This window comes from Microcebus murinus, chromosome 17, assembly GCF_040939455.1.
Source record: "Microcebus murinus isolate Inina chromosome 17, M.murinus_Inina_mat1.0, whole genome shotgun sequence".
Taxonomy (NCBI): Eukaryota; Metazoa; Chordata; class Mammalia; order Primates; family Cheirogaleidae; genus Microcebus; species Microcebus murinus.
The window spans coordinates 35,535,821-35,558,073 of NC_134120.1; the positions used below are offsets into that span (position 1 = coordinate 35,535,821).

The 22,253-nt window shown below is 38.1% G+C and overlaps 1 protein-coding gene across 4 annotated transcripts in view; it reads left to right on the forward strand.

The window, feature by feature from the left end:
* The first annotated feature begins 751 nt into the window (after positions 1 to 751).
* The window catches only part of NOL4 (nucleolar protein 4), a 347,440-nt gene continuing 325,938 nt past the window's right edge, over positions 752 to 22,253 (forward strand). For 3 of the 4 annotated variants that reach the window (XM_075993566.1, XM_075993562.1, XM_012782597.3), the window contains exon 1: positions 785 to 2,693. In XM_075993566.1, the coding sequence (XP_075849681.1) occupies positions 2,430 to 2,693 (264 nt within the window). In that variant the 5' untranslated portion in view covers positions 785 to 2,429. Of the gene's footprint in view, positions 2,694 to 22,253 lie in introns of all 4 variants that reach the window. The other variant, XM_012782596.3, reaches the window with a different exon arrangement.

Consider the following 22,253-nt stretch of genomic DNA (forward strand, 5'->3'; position numbering starts at 1 on the left):
AGATAAATACCCAATTCAATAAATCGCAAGTGATATTTCCTTCTTCCTCTGCCACTTGTATTAAATTCACTTGTGACTTGTATTGGACAGTGGCTTCTCTGAGCTCTATGGTCTAATATTTATCGGACACAAATTCAAGGACTCAGAACAACTGATTTATTTTAGCATTTTTTTTTTGATACAAAAGAAGGAAATAAAAAGAATAAAAGCAGTCAGGGTGGCCTCTGGAGAAAGAAAGCTGTTGTTGCAGGAAGCTTGTAAGTTAATGAAAATTCACTGGGACTCAAGAGAGATGGAGAGAGGGGAGAAAGGAGATGGTGAGGGAGGGGGGAATAAAAACTCTTCCTTTGCAGCTGGCCCTCTCCCTCATTTGTTGCTCCAATAAGCAGTAATTAGGTCCTGAGCTAATGGTGTCAGCTGATCTGCTGTTTTTAGGCTAGACCCAGAGGAATCTCCATGGAAACCCTGCTGGAGTCGTCCCCCCACCTGGATGCTGCGTGCTCCTTTCCGCCACCTGGCTGCCGGCGGGCCCGCTGCTACCTCCTCCTGCCTCTAACCTGCAGCCTGCAGCATGCGCACTGCCCCCGGGATCCCTAAATGGGACAATTCTGCCCGTGACGTCAGCGCCCAGCCGTCTCCACAGAAACTTTTGTCCCATTGGCCAATCAGAGAGCTTGGAAGGGGCCGGGGAGGGGAGGGGGGAGGAGAGGGAAGTGGGAGGGGTGGGGGTGAGGGGAGAGGCGAGAGGTTTAGTGTGTGGAGCAGCTTGCGCTCCGCCCGGGCTGTCAGTCCCGGCTCCAGCCGCCGCGAGACCTTCCCGGAGACGCGCGCACACACAGCGCACCCCCGGCGCCCCGCACACCCTCGCTCCCTTGCTCACACACACGCGCGCACACTCAGCCTGGCCGAGCAGGAGCCACTGACCATTTTGCAAGTGCCGGGACCAGCTGCGGCGCGGTGGGCACAAACACCCCGTGTTCCCATTCGGGGCTTTCGTCTGGAAGACTACGACGAGGGAGAAGGTGGGCTGCGACGCGGACCAGGCACCGGGCACTGGTCGGGCAGCCTTCCTGGCACCGCCGCTCCCCGGGACGGGCGCGGGCCTCGGCGGAGAGTAGAATAAAGAGGAGCGGCCGCAGCCGCCGCGCGAGGAGGATGGGAACTCCCCTGTTTCCAGCTCTGGAACAGACGGATGGAAGTCCTGAATGGAGCAACTGCTGACTTCATTTGCTTGGAAAAATCGTCCAGGGGAACTCATATTTGGCTACTCTGAGCAGTGGAGGGGGTGTCCATGACGTGGCAGGGGGAAAACAGACAACCGAAACCTCCCGTGTGAACTGCAAACTGTGTCCAAGCAAAGGGAAAATGATCTCTCTACATATTTCAATTTCACGCAAAGGGTTTCAAGCATCTGTATCATAAACTTACTTCTATGTCTTGTACCCACTTCAGCAGAAACCAGAGGAGTCCTGTCTGGGGACCCCATCATTATCCAGGAGACCCGCCGCCAGCAGCCTGCCTTCGTTTACCCACGTCCCCCTGGAGCGGATGTCTGGTTGGGGAACTACAGTTTATCCTGTAGAACTATGGCCAAATCTCCATGAATGCTTTGCTAATTTCCAGCACTTTACTCCCGGGACCTACATACGGGGCTGGAATTTATTCCAAATGCATCCGAAGAAATGACCTTTTAAACCGTTTTTAAAATATCTTTTTAAAAAATTCCTGAAAACAGGATTTGATAGGCTTAAAAACATGACAGGTAAGAACTTTCTCTCTTTCTAGTCCCAGACCGCCCGTCGCAGGAACGGCGGGAGGAGAGCCCGGGGACCCGTGTGCCCTTCGAGGCTTGCAGGCGCTCGGCCCGCGGCTGCTTTCGGGAGAGGCACAGCCCTTGCTTCTGGACCACGGGGCCGGCGCCTGGGGAAGCTGCTGGGGCGCGCGCGGGGAGGCGGCGCTGCGCTCCACCTGCCCTGCCCTGCCCTGCCCCGGACGCAGCCTGGGGGCGAGGCGTCGAGGGACCAACCCAATTCAATATTCGGAATTTTAATAAACCAAGGAATGGGATTTTAATTATTCAAAAACCTGGCTCCTCTGGACCAGATGCTGTTGGGATGGTCCTGGTCACACAGTATTAAAGAGACCTATCTCTAAGAGGACGGGGGGAAAAAAGCGTCCTAGACATCCGCTGCAATTTACGAATGAACCAGACTTGGTAGCACAGGGCATTGATTGCTGGTGCCCAACCGGACGGACCCTCCTCCCCTCTCTCCCCATTCCTCCCCCCACCCACCCGAGGCAGCCTCCTGCGGCGGCGGCCGGGACCTCGCGTCCCCGCATCGTGGCCGGGGCTGCATTTTTCATGAGCCCGGGGTGAACAGGTGCGAAGTGCGGTGGGAGCCTCCGGCCAGCGGCCGGGCGCGGGGAACATGGAGAGCGAGCGCGACATGTACCGCCAGTTCCAGGACTGGTGCCTCAGGACTTACGGGGACTCAGGCAAGACCAAGACGGTGACCCGTAAAAAATACGAGCGGATCGTCCAGCTCCTCAATGGCTCCGAGTCGAGCTCCACGGACAACGCCAAATTTAAATTCTGGGTCAAATCGAAGGGCTTCCAGCTGGGCCAGCCGGACGAGGTCCGCGGGGGAGGCGGCGGCGCCAAGCAAGTGCTCTACGTGCCTGTCAAGACCACGGTGAGTGACTCGCCTTCCTCTGTTATTTGTCTGCCGGAGCCGCCCGGCGGGGAGGGAGGAGGGGGGAGCGAGGGGGAGCCGCGAGCCTCCGTTGGCTCGTGTGGCCCCCACCTTCCTCAACCCCCTCCCCAAGTCGTCCCCACTCGCATTAGCCAGGCGCGTTTTCCCCACCGTGGAGTCTTTGTGGTCCTTTATTTTAAAGCGGCAGCGCACATCCAGAGCCGACCGCCCTCCCCGCCTCCTGGCTCCCGGACCTGCTGCTGGAGCTTCTTTCCCGGGTCGGGCGGCGTCCGGCGTCCTCGGGCTGGGCCATTGTCCCGTGTCCTTCACCGCGCGCCTGGCGCGTGTCCCACCGCCACCACCGCGCATAAAGGCCAGGCTAGACCCCCAGGCGCGCGCTCGGGGAACCGGCGATTCTGATCGATCGATAGTCTACAGCGTCTCCTTATTGGCACACAGCCCGAATGTGGCGCTAGCTGGGGGGATGTGGGGTTTTCCCCAGGACACTATCGGGTTTTATTGTTAGACCGCAGCCCGGGAGACGCGGGGCAGTTCGAACGCCTTGGTCGCTCCCACAGACCGTTGCCAACGACTGTTTAGATTGTAGATAAGGTCCTGGAGATTCCTCCTCCCCGCCCCCCGTTTCCTTCCTCACTCCCCCCGTCCACAAATAAAGCTGCAGCTAGAAGATGAACAACAAAGAGAGATGGGTTTGGGCGCGATCAAATGGTGTGTGTGTGTGCTCCTCTTTCTGGGGTAGCGCTAGGCTCATGGCCACAGCGCCCCAGCCCAGGCTGCGAGGCACTGGCGGGGAGAGCCCAGTCTGTCTCAGCTTCCCGCTGCGGACGCTGGAGGGGCTGGGGAGCGGCAGCAGCGTCGATTTTCTTTGCAAGAAGATGGGAACTGTGGGCTACAAGTAGGATTGCAGTTCAGATGTATAAGACCTTTCTGCATCATGCTACGGTGGGTACTCGCCTGGCGTAGGGGTGGGGGAAGGCTATCTGGCATCCTTTGTATTTTTTTTTTTTTTGCCTCGCGTTGGGTTTCTTGAGCATTTGCTCCTTTTTCTTCCTTTCATACTGGCAACTGTTTCCCCATGCAATATCCTGGAGGATGCTTAGAAAGGAGACGTCGTGAAAGCTATTCTAATCTCTCTAATGGAAGTATATTAAATTGGAAATATGTGCATGAAAGGTATTTTTTTTCCCAGATCATTATTTAGAGGACTCTTAGGTTTGGAAATCAGTTTATGGTGTCCTGAGATTAATTAGAAATTGTTGTTTGAAGGTTGTATATTTCTTTTGGAATTTATATAGAAAGTGGGAAATGGAAATAAAGGTGAAATGGAAACACATTAAAAAAGTTCTGTTGTTTTTTTTCTTTAATGTACTATTGTTAGGTTTCTAGGAAGTAGATCTATAAATGTAGTCTTCTCCTTTAACATGTGGCACTGCTAAAGACAATGGTGAGATTATTGTCTGGCTTTAGTAAATAATGAGGACTAGATTGGCATGAATTAGAACTGAGGTTTATTTACATCTGGATGAGCCAGAAGTCTGTTGTAGAGAATGAAGTGCTTTGAGTCCTTTGTATTGGAAGTAACATTATGAACCTGATGTAAAAAATAATTTATTGTTAGACAAATTAGAATTCAAAACATAAGAACTTATTTTCCTCTGGACAGTACTAAGTTAACGGAATGAACAAAATAATCATTTAATATATATTTACTTAAAGTATACTTTAATAATATTGTATATGTTTTAAAGAAACATTGCTAGCTGTGAAGTTTGTTTTTCACCCTCTTATGTTAAACTTAAGTTCCTCTGTTTCATAATCAGATTCACTTGTGTATTGGTACAATGAATTTATACTTGTATGGGGTTAGCTACATCCAATATGTGAATTAATGCATGTGTCATTTTAAGACATTAATTAAAAACTCTAACAAATTCTGTAATAGTTTCAGATTATCATGAATGCCAGTTATTCAAACTAGCATTCATATGCTCAGATACTCCTATTTTCAGTCAAAAATTATTGCAGAGTTAAAGAATTACTGCTAAGACTTCTATTATAGAGTGACAACTCCGAGGGTATTAATAAAATAACACGTGTTTCTCTTTTCAGGAAAAATATATATTTATGGGAGATCTAATTCTTCAGGTGATGGTGATATTCTTAGATAATGGTTTTCATGTAGTTAAGAGCTCTGCTTTTCATTCAAGCTTGTTTTGAAATATTGAAGAGGTTTTTAATTTATGAGCTCTTCTATCGCTCTTTATAAAGATTTTATACTGCTCCTGACATAGAATTATAGGCTCCTCCTTCTCTGAGAGACAGCCAATCATCATTTCAATGAGTTAAAAAATAAATAAAAGGTCCCCTTTTACCATGTGTTTTCCCACATTTTGACTTATCTTTTTCTTAAACATATGTTGATTTCACCAAGAAGACAAAAAAATATATTTTCTTTTAATTTGAAGGCATATATTGATAAAAACAAAATACTGTATTTGAATGGTATTTTCAAGTAGACTAAGAATCGTCCTACTTGAGGTTTGAGGGTTCTCAGCTGGCTTTGCTGTCAGTGAGAGATGCTTTGCTCCCGATGTTGCAGTAACCCACTGCTGCTGATAATTAGACATCATTACTACTGCGAAAGGGGAAAGAGAAAAGGGGAGAGGACAGGCTGAGGCTAATTAACTGTTCTAGTTTAATGAAAGAAAGAGAGACTGATAGCACCTGGGAGGCTCTACTAGAACAGAGTAGACACATTACATAGACTTAATTGAAACAAGACTATCCTTCAGTCTCATAGTTAAAGAAGCTTCTACATCTTATTTTCCCAAAAGAAGAGATGTAGCTTTGCAAATACTCTCCCCTGCTAAAGTCTAAACTTAGCTGATGATAAAATCAAGCAGGTGACAGCTGACTTAAAATAAAGACTACTTGACTACTGGAAAAGATAAACATGCCCTTTAATATTTATCCTGGCCAGGTCCAAAGCTGAGGGGACATATCTGTCACTGGTGTTTAGATTGCTCTGTGATTGGGGAGATACTGTTTGGTCACCAAGCAACAACATCCTGCAACTCAGCCATTTTAAGTCCGGAGTGGGACCTGTGCTTTTGTGCGCCTGCCCACACGTGCATAGCATGAGCATATAGTGTGTTTAGTATCCCATCTGTGGTTTTTCCATACTACCACTATTTATATTTCTTTCATTGATGGTGTCAAAAATTTAGAAGAATGAAGTGATGAATGACTTAAAACAGCTCTGAAAAATATACAATAAATGTCTAACATTGATTATAAGAAACTTCTAATTAGTACTAAATTCATTTAAGTATGGTTACTCTACTTCTTTGATAGTTCTCATGTAGTTTGTTTCTAGACACTTTTGATCTTGATTAACATTTTGTTTTCTGGCAACAATTAGTTGAAACATCACACTTATAATTTAAATTACCAAAACACATTATACCATTTGATATTATGAATTATAAACTTAGAAAATAACCAGAAATTTTTATTAAACTCAATTTTTTAAAAGCCCACTATATTGTATAAAACATTAAGAAATTTAGTAAGCTCATGTTTTTGTCTTTCAGTCTCAAGCAAGGAACGTAACTAGTACCAAAATTGCATAATTAAATAATGTAAGTAATACTCGACCAATATTTGTAAGAACAGACACAAAGGTCAAAATTTTGTCTTTCTTGTATTTTTTCCTTATAATTTATTCGAATACAAATCATAAAATGAATCTTAATCCAGAAAGAAAAATACATTATCTTTAGTTATGTCATTTATAAATGATGATTTATTCAGTTCTGCAATCTGTTTTCATGTTATTCTTGCTGTGCATACTACTAATTGATTACTGTACAGTGATTAGAATGAATATTCATGGACTGGTTCATAAACAGTTACCGTTTTGTTCTCTGACTATGGTTTTGGTTATAAGTCCTTCATGCTATACCAGAGTGAAAGAAATAATACCTCACATCGAGTCTGTATACCTTTCCACCTGGTTAAACTTTGATTTGGCATTTGCTACAGAGCCAGCTATCTATTATGATACTTTGTATCTATGACACAGAGACAAATCACAATAGTAGTTACTGAGATCGAAGCACGTTTTTGCTTATCTTCTAAATTTCCATAGTGGGCATTGCTGCTGGTAGCCAATGCATCGTTCTCTTCATTAAAGTGCTTTGGGAAGACACTGTGGCATAGAATTTTGGGGTCAAAGAGATCCTAAGGTGAATCTCAGCAATGTGGCATCTTAGCTGACTTTAGTGGTTTCTTGTGGAGTTGTTGTGAGGAATAAATCACCTATGACAAGTCCCTAGTATGGTGTCATTGTCAGCTCTTAGAGAATAGTGGAGACCTTTAGAAGAGGCTACTCTGGCTTAAATATTAAGGGGCAAGGGACTCATAAAGACAGTGCCCCCTGAATATAAAGAGGAAATTTACTTTGTTAGTATATGAAGACTACCCCACACTTATTTCCTAAGGTGCCAGTTCTTGATTTTATCCTTGGTTCTTTCTTGTCCTATTAGTAACCACAATGGGGGCGGAGCAAGATTCAGCACTTATGTATATTCTTTTTATAAACTTCCTGAGCCAGCTGGGATTTTACTCCTCAAGGGTTTACTCCATGGGATAGAGGAAAGATGAAGAAGAAAATACAGGGATTTAGCAGCAGAACTTTGAAGAGTTTCAATCCTATGGAAAGATCATAAAGTCCTCTTATTAATGACTGTTGTATTTGTTAAGCCTTTTTTGTTTAGCTAGGAAATATTAATGTGAATCTAATATGTTTTAGGTTATATTAATTTACATAATTGTTGGATGACAAGATAAAATAAACTTCATGGCCAGCATAGATGGCAAGAAACATGGCCTAGTGAGCAGAGTATAGATTTTAGAGCATAATTTAAATCCTGGCTCTGATGTTTACTGGAGATGTGAGGTAGAGAAACTTTCTTAACTAAATACACAATTTACTCTTTGTAAGATGTCAGTAATAATACTTGATTTAATAGTTTTGCATAATAATATATAATATATACTAACATGTGATATATAATATGTGCTAATATCTATAAATTTATATGTATATGTATATATATGCACACATATATATGTACAGATATGGTACCATGCCATATATATGTATGTATACATATATGTGTGTGTGTGTATATATATATATATATAAAAGCATGTGGTATATGTCTAGCACATGGTAAATGCTGAAAAAGTAGTTTTAAGTATTTTATGTATTTTTTTTTTATCTTTGAGACAGAGTTTCGCTTTGTTGCCCAGGCTAGAGTGAGTGCCGTGGCATCAGCCTAGCTCACAGCAACCTCAAACTCCTGGGCTCAAGCGATCCTCCTGCCTCAGCCTTCGGAGTAGCTGGGACTACAAGCATGTGCCACCATGCCCGGCTAATTTTTCCTATATATTTTTAGTTGTCTGGCTAATTTCTTTCTATTTTTAGTAGAGACGGGGGGGTCTCGCTCTTGCTCAAACTGGTTTCGAACTCCTGACCTCAAGCAATCTGCCCGCCTTGGCCTCCCAGAGTGCTAGGATTACAGGCGTGAACTACCGCGCCCGGCCAGTATTTTAAGTATTAACAGAACAAGAACATCATAATGTAATTATAATTTGATATATATTAACTCAAAATCACACCACAACTTGGAGTTAAAATACAAGGTACATTTGTATGTATATATTACTCAGATAGTCTGCTTACTCCATTTTTGGAAAATAAAAATGTCTTTGTTTTTGTAAAGGTGATGCCTTCTCATTATTTAAAAAATATAAGTGAAAAGGAAAGAAAAAAATTTAAAAGTCACACCGAATCTACCATCCAGATACAACCGCCATCATCAGCGAATTCCAAACATAATTTTAGATGTCTATCTATGTATACCAAATGAAGATAAGATATAATAATCAATAGTTATATACGGACAGGCAGAAATAATTTTCCAAAACTGAAATGATCATATGGCAATTTAAATAAGAATAAATATATAATATTTCCAAATATAATAAAAGAAGAAGAAATACATGAATTCAGTGAATTGTCAATAGATAAATGTTTCTTCTCAGAGATATTTATTTCTGAAGATAATATAAAATATTGAGAAAAACATTAAGAGACTGAATTACATTTATTTTGCCAACTGCAAGTTTCAATTTTATATAATATCATTAATTTTCTCCAATAATAAATGAGAAACAAGTATATTTTCACTTCTATCTCTTTGTTGCTTCGATACTGCTTTATATTACATTGCATTTATTATAATATATATGATTTTATATTCATTATATATTATACTTATCTTTGCATTGTCAAGATTTTTGATATTTTATGTCAGAGTATGTAATTTCATTCCTACAATTTTTTTGCTGTTGTTCATTTTTAAATGCTTATCTCTTCTTTTACCTGGTTTTCTTTACCTCTGAATTCTTTGATTAGCTCTATTTCCTGATCATCATCTTTTTTTTTTTCTAAAGCATTCATGCATTCTATTCTTTGAGAATGTTCGTTCTTTGCCTTTTATACCTGTATGCAGTTGAGAATGTTCATCCTTTGCCTTTTATACCTGAAGGACAACTAACCAGGAGTAGATTCTTTCTTTCACTCTTTCCCCTAGAACATTGTAGATACTGTGTGTGCTGTGTGAAATTCCAAGGCAAAACTGGCTTTCTCCAATTTCATGAATTGTTTACTTCTTTATCCCTGAAATGAAATCATTTTCCTAAGACATATTTGAAACATTGTCTCACTCTGTATTTCTCCTGGGTAAATGTGCTCCTGTTCATGGCTTTGGTCCTGTCTGTGTTCTGGTACTTAATGCATATCTTCTGAAGTTCAGATCTGTACAGTTGACCCTTGAACAACACAGATCTGAATTGTGATGGTCCATTTACATGTAGATTATTTTCAATAAATACCTTGGAATTTTTTTGGAGATTTGTGATAGTTTGAAATAACTTTCAGACAAACTGTATAGTCTAGAAATATCAAAAACTTAAGAAAAATTAGGTATGTTATAAATGCATAAAATATCCATAGATACTAGTTTATGTCTTAAGTGACAGTTTTTGTTATTAGTAAGGCTTTTGGTCAACATTAGACTATTAGCAGTTAAGTTTTCAGGCAGTCAAAAGTTGTATGTGCATTTTTGACTGCACAGGGGTGAGCACACCTAATTCCAAAGCTGTTCAAGGGTCAGCTATATTTTGTATTTTCTATTGTTACCACCAAGATATCCCCAAGTATCTCAAATTGAGCATATCCAAAAATGAATTTTTCTTCTCTCCATTTTCCCATCCTAGCTCCTCCAAGCTGACACATCTTTTTTTAATCCCTTTTTTCCATCGATGGTAGTGCAATTTGCCTACTCATACAAGCCAAACATCTGTGTGGCAGGCTTGATTTCTCCCCTTTTCTCCCTGTTTATAGTCAAAACTTGACAGAATATTGCTGATTCTACCAACTTAATGTCTCCTGAAGCCATCAGTTTCCTACCATTCTATCCATCCCATATTATCCTGTACCATACCAGAAAATAATGCCTATTGTCTGATAATTTGGTAATTTTCCCCAAAACTGTTTTAAATGAAGTGAGTTAATCTCTGATACCTGGCATAATGTGTGATGCATTGTTGGTGCTCAATATTAATGGAATAAGTAAAAATCACTTCCCAGTCTGATACCACAAGATGGGACATTCTTAATTAATACCATACAACAGCTTCTTATTCCCCACCACATAAAGCTTTTTAATTTTATCTGTATCTATATCTGTCTGTCCATCTGTCCACCCATCCATCCACCTAGTCATCTATACATCTGTTTTAACTGTGGCAAAAAACACACAACATATAATTCACCATATTAATAATTTCATTTATACAATTACGTAGTGTTAAGTATACTCACATTGTGCAGTAGATCCCCACAGCTTTTTTTATGTTTCACAACTGAAACTCTGTCCATTAAACAACAATTCCCCATGTCCGTTTTCTTCCAGCCCCTGGTAAACTATAATTTTGCTTTCTGTTTCTATGAAATTGACTACTTTAGATTCCTCATATAAATGGAATCACACAGTATTTGTCTTTTTATAACTGACTCATTTCACTTAGCATAATGTCCTCAAGATTCATCCCTGTTGTAATAATACGTGATGAGATTTCCATTCTTTTTAAGGCTGAATAATATTCCATGGTTTGTATGTGTATGTGTGTGTGTATATATATAAATATATCCCATTTTGTTTATTCATTCATTTGTTGATTGCCTTTGGGTTGCTTTCACTTCAAGATAATTGTGAATAGTGCTGCTATGAACATGGGTTTGCAAATATCTTTTCAAGATACTATTTTCAATCCTTTTGAACATATACCCAGAAGTGGGCTTGCTAGATCATAGGATAGTTTTGGTTTAAATTTTATGAGGAACTTCCATACTGTTTTCTATAGAAGTTGTACCATTTTACAGTTCTACCAAAGGTGTACAAGGATGGGAACTCTTTCAGGCTAAGAAATGCTGACTTTGTTCCTCATCAAGAGTTCTTTGATGAGCATAGTTCCTCTTTTGCCAATTGCAAGTATTGAATGTAGTGTAATTAGTAATAACGTATCAATTATTTACATTTATCACATTCTTACTATAGGTTAATGATTGGGCTAATCATATTAAACAAAATGCCCCTTTGGTCTTTACAGTACTTCTATGGTATTAACACTTTTTTTGTATTATACACAGGTGAAAATTGTAGTGTAAACTAAGGTGAACTTCTAAAAATCACACAGCTTGGGGTGAGAAACCATTTCAATTGGATTCCAGAGTCCTTGCATTTAATGGCTTGTCTCCAAACTCTTAAAATAATTTACCCAATTGCTAAAAAACTTGAATGTTGTCCCAATATGTACATTTTTATTAAGTACATATATATACACACCACTGTTCCTATACTTACCCTGTTATAAAATATATTTAAAATATAAATATATTGGGCTGAGACTAAAATATAAATCCAAGTTTTAATATTTCCCTCTTCACCTCAATAGCTTATCTCATGCACTCCCTGGTGTATGCGTACACCAGTTTGGAGACAGTTATTCTAATCCTTAATCCAGTATTGCCTAGCAATAGAACATTGTGGTTAAGACCTTACACTTCAGCTAAAATATTAACTCCTGAATTACAGGGGTGTCTCTGTAATTAACTATCACAACATTAAAATAATACCTTAACCAGACAGACCCATAACATCTATGGAACAATTATAGAAGTTGGATGTTTGTATTAGAAGTGAGATTATTTCGCAAAAGACATGTTTAAGGGATAGTGCACAGTCTAGAACAGCGAAAGTATACAGTGGGAGATGAGGTTGGAAAAGTAGGCTGGGGTGAAATTATGAGAAGCTTCTAGTGCCATGTTAGTGTTTAAACTTCATTCTGTAGGGAATGATAGCTATCAAAAGTGTTTGAGTAGGGATGTTATGATTTAGGTAGCCTTGTGGATAGGAACTTGGTGTCTCACAATGGTTTATGAATGCTACAAAATATAAATCACATAGATAAAGAATAAAAGTTAAACAGGTCTTTCAATGCAACATATTGTTTGAAATATTATACAGGTGTTAAAATCAAATTAACAAGCTTTAAATAATATAATTCAATAGCTTGATGTTACTGAGGTATGCTCTACAGATCTCAGAATTTATTAATTCCAATAAAATAAAAATAGGACTCTGAAACTTAAAGAATAAATTTAAAGGCACTTGAAATGAATATAGACTAAGTCATCTTGTAATGAACAGGTTTTTCTGTTGAGTGGGGGCTTGAGGAGAAATAATTGTTGACTTCTTATATGTCCCTTTACTACATCCACAACTACAAAGACTTCCCATTGGAGAAATACTTTTAAAAACCCAAGAGGGGAATTCTATACAGAATACTTATTCAAATGCAGACCTTTTCAAAGTAAAATGAATGCTACAAATATTTCTTAAAAACATAGAGTTTATATTTTAAGGCAACATTCTGAACTTGACCCCAAGTTGTTTCTTGCTTATACTTCTTTGAGCTTTATTCCTGTCTTGGTTCATTTTGTGTTGCTGTAACAGAATACCAGAGACTGGGTAATTTATAAAGAATAGGGATTTATTTCTTACAGTTCTGGAGGCTGGAGAGTCCAAGGTTGAGGGACCCACATCTGGCGAGAGCCTTCTCACTGCCTCATTCCTTGGCAGGAAGGAGGTAGAATGACAAGACAGCACATGCACATGAGAGAAGGGAAGGGTGGCAAACTCATCCTTTTATCAGGAATGCACTTCTGTAATAATTAACTCATTCCTGAGATAACAGCATGAATCCATTCGTGAGGCCAGAGGCTTCATGATCTAATCATCTCTTAAAGGTCCCACTTCTCAACACTGTTGCATTGGGGATTAAGTTTTTAAGGTATGAGGCCAGGTGTGGTGACTCAGCCTGTAATCCTAGCACTCTGGGAGGCCAAGATGGAAGGATCATGTGAAGTCAGGAGTTCAAGACCAGCCTGAGCAAGAGCGAGACCCCATCTTTACTAAAAATAGAAAAATTAGCCAGGCATGGTGGCGTTCACCTGTAGTCACAGCTACTCGGGAAGCTGAGGAAGGAGGGTCGCTTGAGCCCAGGAGTTTGAGGTTGTTGTGAGCTAGGCTGACTCCATGGCACTCTAGCCCAGGCAACAGAGTGAGACTGTGTCTCAAAAACAGAAAAAAGTTTTCAACATAGGAACTTTGGTGAGCACACTCAAACCCAGCAATACCCATGTGCCTATCTCTACCAATAAGGGTTCTTCAATTTTTGTACCTTGTGGTAGGTAGAATCCTAAGGTGACTTCCAAATGACTCTCACCCTTGTATAAGCCCCTCCCCTTTGAGTGTGAGCAGCACCTGTGAGTATAAATCCCATAGTTTCCATAATTATGTCATATAGTAAAGTTGACTTTAAGAAAGAGGTGTCTTTTGAGTGGATCTGATCACATTAGCCTTTTAAAAGCAGAAGATGTTTTATTGGCTAGTCACAGAAGAGGCAATCAGATTGATTTAAAACCTGAAATGTATTTAATGCTAGGGAGGTTATCTCTTGCTGAGATAGAAGGGGCCATGTGGTTTTGAACTGAGAGGAGCCTCTTGATGTGAGCATATTTGGCTAACAGCTAGCAAAATCTTGAGGACTGTAGTCCTATGACCACAAGGGAAGGAAAGCTGCCAACGACCAAAGGGAGCTTGCAAGTAGATCTTTCTCTAGTGGAGCTTCCAAATGAGAGTACGGCTCACTGACACCTTGAATTCAGCTTTATGAGAAACTGAGCAACTAAAATGTGCTAGTCTTCTGACCCACAGCAGCTGTGAGATAATGTTTGAGAAATTTTAAGCTACTAAATTTGTTGTAATTTGCTACCAATAACAGATAACTAATACATAGTCCTTTATGTAAAATTTCCCAAAACCATTTGTATAATAAAACAGGTCAAGTTTTTAAAAGCATATTTGGCCAAGATTATTTATGGTTTAAGATACAGCTGGAAATACTTTAAATGTTCTTTCCCTCTAGTACCTAATGCGTGGCCATTTTTATAGTTTTTGATGTGATGATCAATAATTTAGTAAAATACGTAACTTCTGACAGGTCATTTGACATATTTAGTGACTAATGACTCCCATTAGGAATATATATAAAAATTTATTTTATTTCTCTCTTAATTTTTTCTTTTCAAGTATTATTTATTACATTATATTCCATCTATCTCCTAAACAAGGTAGCTTACTAGTTTTGGTTTTTAGCAGTAGGATAGAGACAAAGAAGTACACATATCAAAATAAATTATTATTCACATAATTATAATTAATTTACATTAACTATTTTTGAAAATGTAGAAAATATAATACCTGTTTTTATTTATTAGAAATAACCATTGTATACTTTTATTTAAAAATTTAAAAAATGTGCATGTTGAAGAAGAGCTGCCTAATGTCTATGGAATAGAATATAGATAATAATAGTCATAGACAAGTCTTTTTCTTTTGTTACTATATTACAGTTAAGTAGAAATTAGATTCCCCTCTCTATGTTGTTTGTTTTGATTTTTTTTCCCTTTCTCTCTGAGGTTTATTCAATAGGCTCTTATGTTCCACTCTTCCTAATTTTAATCAAGTATACATTTATGGTAGTTATTTTCACAGTTAAGGATTTTTGAAGTGTTTTGGAGCTATTAGAAAACTGGAAGGTTGAGAAAGATATTCAGAGTTTAAGTTCAGAAAGTTGAGAGCTTAATTGTCATAATAAGGAATAACCCTATTGGTTCTCACTGGACCTAACTGCAGTTGCCAGATGGCTGGAGGGTTTTAGGGGTTTAATCTTGGGACATGGGGCAAAGCTAAGTGGCACATATGGGGATCTAATGTCTAGTCTGGTCATATTAGTACCATGGTCTACCCAATTGACCTAATTAGATGAGATTTTTAAAACTAATATCAAAGGTTTGTTTGAATATCAGATGTGGGTCATTGTTTTCCTAGCAGTCTGCTTCCATTCTCATTGGTGTTTACCTGGGGCCAAGAAAGGAGTTTTGCTATGTTTGTTGTAGCTCATTTTTCTCTATAAAAGCTACTATTACAAAATAATTAATTTGATTATGTTTGGTCTCATTAATTTGGAATATGTAATTCAGAATTAGCAGTAATTTTCATAGGGGTAGGATGACATTTACCCTGAACTACCTATTAAAGGAGGATTTGTCTACAAATTCCTAATAATAAAATAGCAGAGGGGGCATGTATTTCTACTATAACAAGAAAAAACTTTTTCTTAAACTGGCTCTATTCTCATATAAACAGTTCATATATTAATATCTATTCCATTATATGACTCTCTACTTAATAAAGTAGGTGCTATGAATAATTACCCTTCAGCTAATTTGCATTACTCTGTTGTTATACATAAAATATAGCAATAATATGTCCCCTAGAATTTTCAAATAAGAAAAATAAGATCACTCTCTAAAATTTAAAATCAACACAGTTAATCAGTACAGTGATATCCAAAGTCACTTTAAAGTGACAGAATGGCTACAAAGCTATAAGATAAGGCTATAACTTGCTTGAAAACAGAATTAAGCTCTTACATAGTTTCATTAGTGAATTAAGCAAAACTCTCTCTTCCCTCTGTATAATATACTGACTAATTTCCAGGGCATGGACAGACTCACTTATAATAGTCTATCCTGTGGTTATTTGCACTTCATGCACATAAAATTAAGTTCTAGGCATAGAATTTGTTATGTTTTTCCAATACCTTTATTTGCTAATTTCACTTATAATTATTTGATTTAAATATTTCATAAACTGATAAAATGAGTTCAAGAACTTAAATTTAATACATTATGAGGATTCAAAATAAAGATTAATTACTAAAAAGGCCTGTGGAAAATAGAAAAAAAAATAAGAAACTTGGAAGGTTTCTGTACTACCTAATTTGCTTTACAAGTAATGACTAACTTCTCATCCTACTTTAAAGAAATTGAAACTGGAAATCATAGACAATACGTTATGGAGAGTTTATATACTTGCAGTGACAATCTGTGGACTCATACTTAAAGAAAATATCTTTGTTCTATCACAGATTTTATCAAATAATTATACATTTATATATTAAATAAAATTTAATATTAAAGTGTGTATTATCTTTTATGCCTTCCAACTTTATCTTCTTTTGGTAGAAAACTTCATGTGGATAACGATCTTTTTGAGTTAACATGCAAAGTGATAATAAGTAGTGTTTGTCACCCATAGAACTGTGTGTTAAATATATCAATACTGGATGTCCCCATAAATAACATATTTTCTTGGTGACAGAGAACTTAGTGTTTCCTGAAGGTTTTATTCCTGTTATGGCTGAAAATATTTTCATCTGCAAGAGCCTGATGGCTTTTAATTACTTGCTATTATATTATCCTCTTTAAATCCGTATTTAACAAGCCCCTTTTGATTATTTGGGTTCCTAACTGACTTGACCAAAGAGAAAATGCACTGGTTGAACTTTTGCCAATGGTTGGAATATTTAACAGTTGTATTTATCAGTGTAAATTAAACCTTGGATTTTATATTACTTCAATCTTTTGTGAGTTTCAGTTAAGTTTAGTGTCTGTATTTTAATCAACTTATATACACTGATGAGATTTCCAAAAAAATCTCTGATGGCTGTTGAAAAGGGAAGGGGAAAAATGAATGCTAGAAAGGGAACCAAATGGCGCTCACTATAACCTGACTTGCTTAGAGATTTTCATTCTAGTCAATCATTTTCTCCCGGTTTTCGGTTTCCTTGACATCCTGGCTGCTCTCTTCCAAGTGGATTATTTTCTAAAATACAGTACCTAACATAGTTTTTAGAGGTATAACAGTGGTTTAATGTATCTTTCAATTTTGCTGTTTTTCATTTAAAATTATTATTAGTGCCATTAACATTTCCCAATTTTACTCCATGGTACTGATATTTATTTTGATGGCTTTACAAACACTTAATCAAACATCTGTACTATACTTTTCTTTACCATTTTCATATGATGTGTCATTTTATTTATTTCCCATTTTAAGTCTCTCTTCCCACTGGATTATGAAAACTACTTTACTTTTTCATTTAAAAAATATAGTTGTTTGTGTTTGTGAATTAGAATTGAGTTTTTTTGAACCTTGGAGGAGTTTACATGAATCTTCTTAGTAAGATCACCCAAATTTTTTGACTGTTGTTCCTGTCATCTAGCTTAGGACATCTGATAGTTTACCATGTTTACCAGTCACATGGGGATCTTGCTAAAATGGACATTCTGGGTTAGGGTGGGTCACATGATTCCTTGTTTTTGAAAAATTACCATGTGGGATTCCAGTGCTGTCGAAGATAGTATAAACTTTCTATGGAATAACCTGTCCACTCATTACACCAAACAATCTGGAAAGAATATAAACCACAACTAGCTGAAAACTCTGAAAAACAAACAATAGCAAGGAGAATGGGAATGGAAATCAACTACAAATATATAGTACAAGTGGTAAGATTTCTGTCCTCTGGTCTCCTAGATTTAATCCAAGGTAAGCCTCAGTGATAGGACTACACAGTGAGAGCAGACAGTACAAATCCTGAGAAAAACCTCTTTCAGTCCAGAGGACAAGTAAAAGGGACCTCCGCCACCTAGAAAATGGGAGGGCATCATTATTTCTTTTTATCTATTTTTATAAATCACCTACCCTGAGGGCAGCCCCAGTCATGGTGCTGCACCAGCAGAGAAAAACCTCAAAATTCGAGTGGAAGAACCCATCTCTTTGGCCAGAGGAAAAGGTAGCAAAGAGTCCTTGTGGCAAAAGAGTGTGTATGAGATCCCCATCACTACTTTCTCTCTTTTGTATGGCTACATTTTCCTGAAGATGGCCGCAGTCCCATGGAACTGTGCAATGGTGCACAAAGCTAAAACTCTAAGAGGAACTAAGATTCTTAGGCAAGTGGAATCAGAAAATGGGAATCTGTTTGGAACCAGAGAGTGTGAGGGAAATTCCAGAGAGAAGAACCCCTAAACTTCATATTTACTGTTCATTATCAAGCTGTGAATGTGCAAAATATGTCCAAAGCACCATGGCAAAGTCTTTGAGAACTGAACTATGACAAAAATCACTGTACAAGTCTTAGACTAATCCCTGAGCCACATATATATGCAAGGTAGACCCAGAGGAGCATGACAAAATTTGAAAACTGAACTGGTATTAAATCACTACCACAAAGGCAAGACAGAACATGTCGTATGAATCTGATAGGATTTACTGCATGATATCAAAATACAGCATTATTTTTAGAGGATTTTAACAGGACCCAGAGTCTCACAACATAATATTAGAAAGGTTCAGGATATACCTGAAATTATTTGGCGTATAAAGAACAGTGAACATGGGGCAAATTCTTAAGAGGGAAAAACATCAACAACCTTATATCAACTCTGAGATGGGCCAAGTGTGGGAATTATGAAGGATTTTAAAGCCACTATTATAACCATACTCTATGCAGCAAATGTGAACGGTTTTGGAATGAATGAAAAGATAGACTTTCTCAGCAAAGAAAGAGAAACTATAAAAAACAATCAAATGCAAATATTTAACCTAAAAAAAGTGATAAAACTTTACGACATGAGCTCAAGAGTAGAATGGTAATGACAGATGAAATAGTAAGTTTAAAGATAGATCAATAGCAATTACCCTATCTGAAAAACAGAATAGAAAAAATGGAAAAAATAAACACAGCTTCAGGGATCCATGGGACAATATCAAAAGGTCTACCATTTTTGCTACTGTAGTCATAAAAGGAAGGAAAGAATGGATGCAGAAGAAAGATTTGGAAAAATAATGGCTGAACATTTCCCAAATTTGCTGGCAGACAGATTCATGATGCTTGGTGAAATCCAAACAAGATGAACTCAAAGAAAATTATTCTAAAGCACATCATAATGAAACTACTGAAAGAAAATCATCTTGAAAGCAGCTAGGGGGAAATTACCCATCATAAGTAGACAAACAATAATTCAAATTACTGCAGACTTCTCATCAGAAGCCATGAAGCCCACAGGACAACGATACAATCTTTCTAAAGCGCTAAAAGAAAAGAATTGTATATCCAATGAAAATATTTTTTTTTTTTAGGCAAGAAGGTGATATAGACATTCTTTGATGAAGAAAAACAATGAATTAATTGCCAGTAGACTTAGTCTAAAGTAAATGCTAGAAAATGAAAGGAAATGGCCCTAGAAGGATATTTAAAGCTTCACTAATGCAGGAAGAGTAACAGAAATGATAACTAGGCTGAATTTTTTATCCTCTAAACTTTTTAAACTATGTATGACTGTTAAAAATTATAGCATTTTCTGATGGAGTTTTCTATCTATGTAGATGTGATGTGTATAAGTCTATATAACTCCTATAGGATGTTTCCTGATCACTACGGGTTTAAACTATAATTCCATAAGAGAAAGTTATCTGGAAATTTCTCAAGTATTTAAAGATTAAACAACATACTTATAAATAATCGATGGGTGAAAGAGGAAATCCCAAGACAAATTGGACAGTATCTTGAGGTGAATAAAAAATGATAATGTAACATATCAAAATTTGTAGGACGTACCTCCAGCAAGGCTTTGAGAAAAATTTATGGCAGTCAGTGTGTATATTTCAAAAGATGAAATGTCTTAAATCAGTAATCTAAGTTTCTGCCTAAGAAATGAGAAAAAGAAACTGAGTGAAAGCAAGCACTTAATTTTACTTAATGCCTGGTAATCTTGGCAAATACGAAATACCCTTTTGCCTGAGGTTTTGAAATTTGAGGCTGGTCCACATAGTACTACACAGTCACAGAGTGGGGTTATCTGCTGATAGCCCTGGCATCTGCTTATATACACATTTCCCCACATAATTTGCTCCTATCATGTAGATTGGTAGTGTGATACACTTGCCTCTGAACATAAAGAATGCACAATTTTGGGCCCTCTTAAATATTTTGGCATCTTTCTTGAAGTCATGGGGTGAATTCACCTACTCTCCTGGGGACTGTAGCATGCTAATATAGAATGGCATTTCAGTTATCTCTATTCTTCTGCTCATAAGTCACTTTGGATGTAGAAAACTTTAAAAGACATGCCATCCCCTTGCTACATATGGAATTTCAGGAGTTCCCCAAACTATCTGGGTTTAGCTTCCTAGAATTCTTAGACATTGGGGAGCAGGTCTACTTCTCAGGAAAGAGTGACTAAGTAAGTGTTCTTCTTTTCACGCCTCTCTCTTCACCCATTGGGGGAACTGTTATCTCATTGGAAGTATGAAGGCTGTGTATTATGCCATCAACATTCCTTCAAGTCTATTGTTTATGGCATAAACATTGTGTGATGAGTTCTCCAGACTTTAGGCTTTTAAAGCTCAAAAGCTTAGGCTCCTGCAATTCCAAGTAAACTTTTAAAACTTAAAATCCATTTGTTTCAAAATCTTTGAACATTTTAAAAAAATGAGTTCTCATAACAACCTTTATCCAGGACAATGAGGATGGAATGTCCTAACAACCTGGTTTAGAGAAAGGACAAGAATATACATAGAAATGCGAATGAAATAAATCAGTTAGCACTTCAAAATTTCTCTTCAATATATGTGAAATGGGGACAGTAAATAGTGTCTGCTTCACAGGGTTATTGTGATGATTAAATATATCAATGCACATGGTGCATGTGACAGTTTCTGACAAATAGTAATTTAACTATTCTTCCTTTTTCCTCATTATTGTGACTTCTTTCTTTCTTGTACAATCAGTATGAACATATGGGACTTATTCAATTATCTATGAAACAATTCAGAAAAACAGTATGGTTGAAAGGAGGCTTGTGCCCATGGCACTGGATTAAAATATGCTAGCTAAAGGCAGAATAGGGACTGACTTTTCTTCACCCATTCTTTCTTTCTTTTTTTTTTTTTATTTTAATTATTTTTTTTATTTTGGTATATTATGGGGGTACAGATTTTAAGGTTTCAATAAATGCCCATTTCCCCCCCTCCCCCCAAAAGTCTGAGTCTCCATCATGACCATCCCCCAGATGGTGCACATCTCACTCACTATGTATGTATATACCCGCCCCCCTCCCCCCTCCCACCTGCCCAATACCCTATTACTGTAGCACCTATGTGTCCACTTAGGTGCTACTCAGTTAATACCAGTTTGCTGGAGAATATATCTGGTGCTTGTTTTTCCATTCTTGGGATACTTCACTTAGTAGTATGGGTTCCAGCTCTAACCAGGAAAATATAAGGTGTGCTATATCACCATTGTTTCTTAGAGCTGAATAGTACTCCATGGTGTACATATACCACATTTTATTAATCCATTCTTTGATTGATGGGCACTTGGGCTGTTTCCACAGCCTTGCAATTATGAATTGTGCTGCTATAAACATTCGAGTGCAGGTGTCTTTTTTGTAGAGTGTCACTGGATCATTTGGGTAGATGCCCAGCAATGGGATTGCTGGATCAAATGGTAGATTCAGTTGTATCGCTTTAAGGTATCTCCATATTGCTTTCCACAGAGGTTGAACTAGTTTGCAGTCCCACCAGCAGTGTAGGAGTGTTCCTCTCTCTCCGCAACCACGCCAGCATTTATTGTTTGGAGATTTTTTGATAAAGGCCATTCTCACTGGGGTTAAGTGATATCTCATTGTGGTTTTGATTTGCATTTCCCATTCTTTCTTTCTACCCATTGTCCAGGATACATTTTGACTGAAGCACGTTTTTAAAAGTCTTTTCATGTAAGTGGAATGATTTGTTACCCTAGCCTTGAAATGCAGCATATTCAAAATTATAAAAATCCAAGGATTAGGAAACCTCAGAATATTGAAATAAAAAGGAATGATATGTACAAATATTATAGTTTTCTTAGAAAGATTATTTTGGAGACTAGGGGATT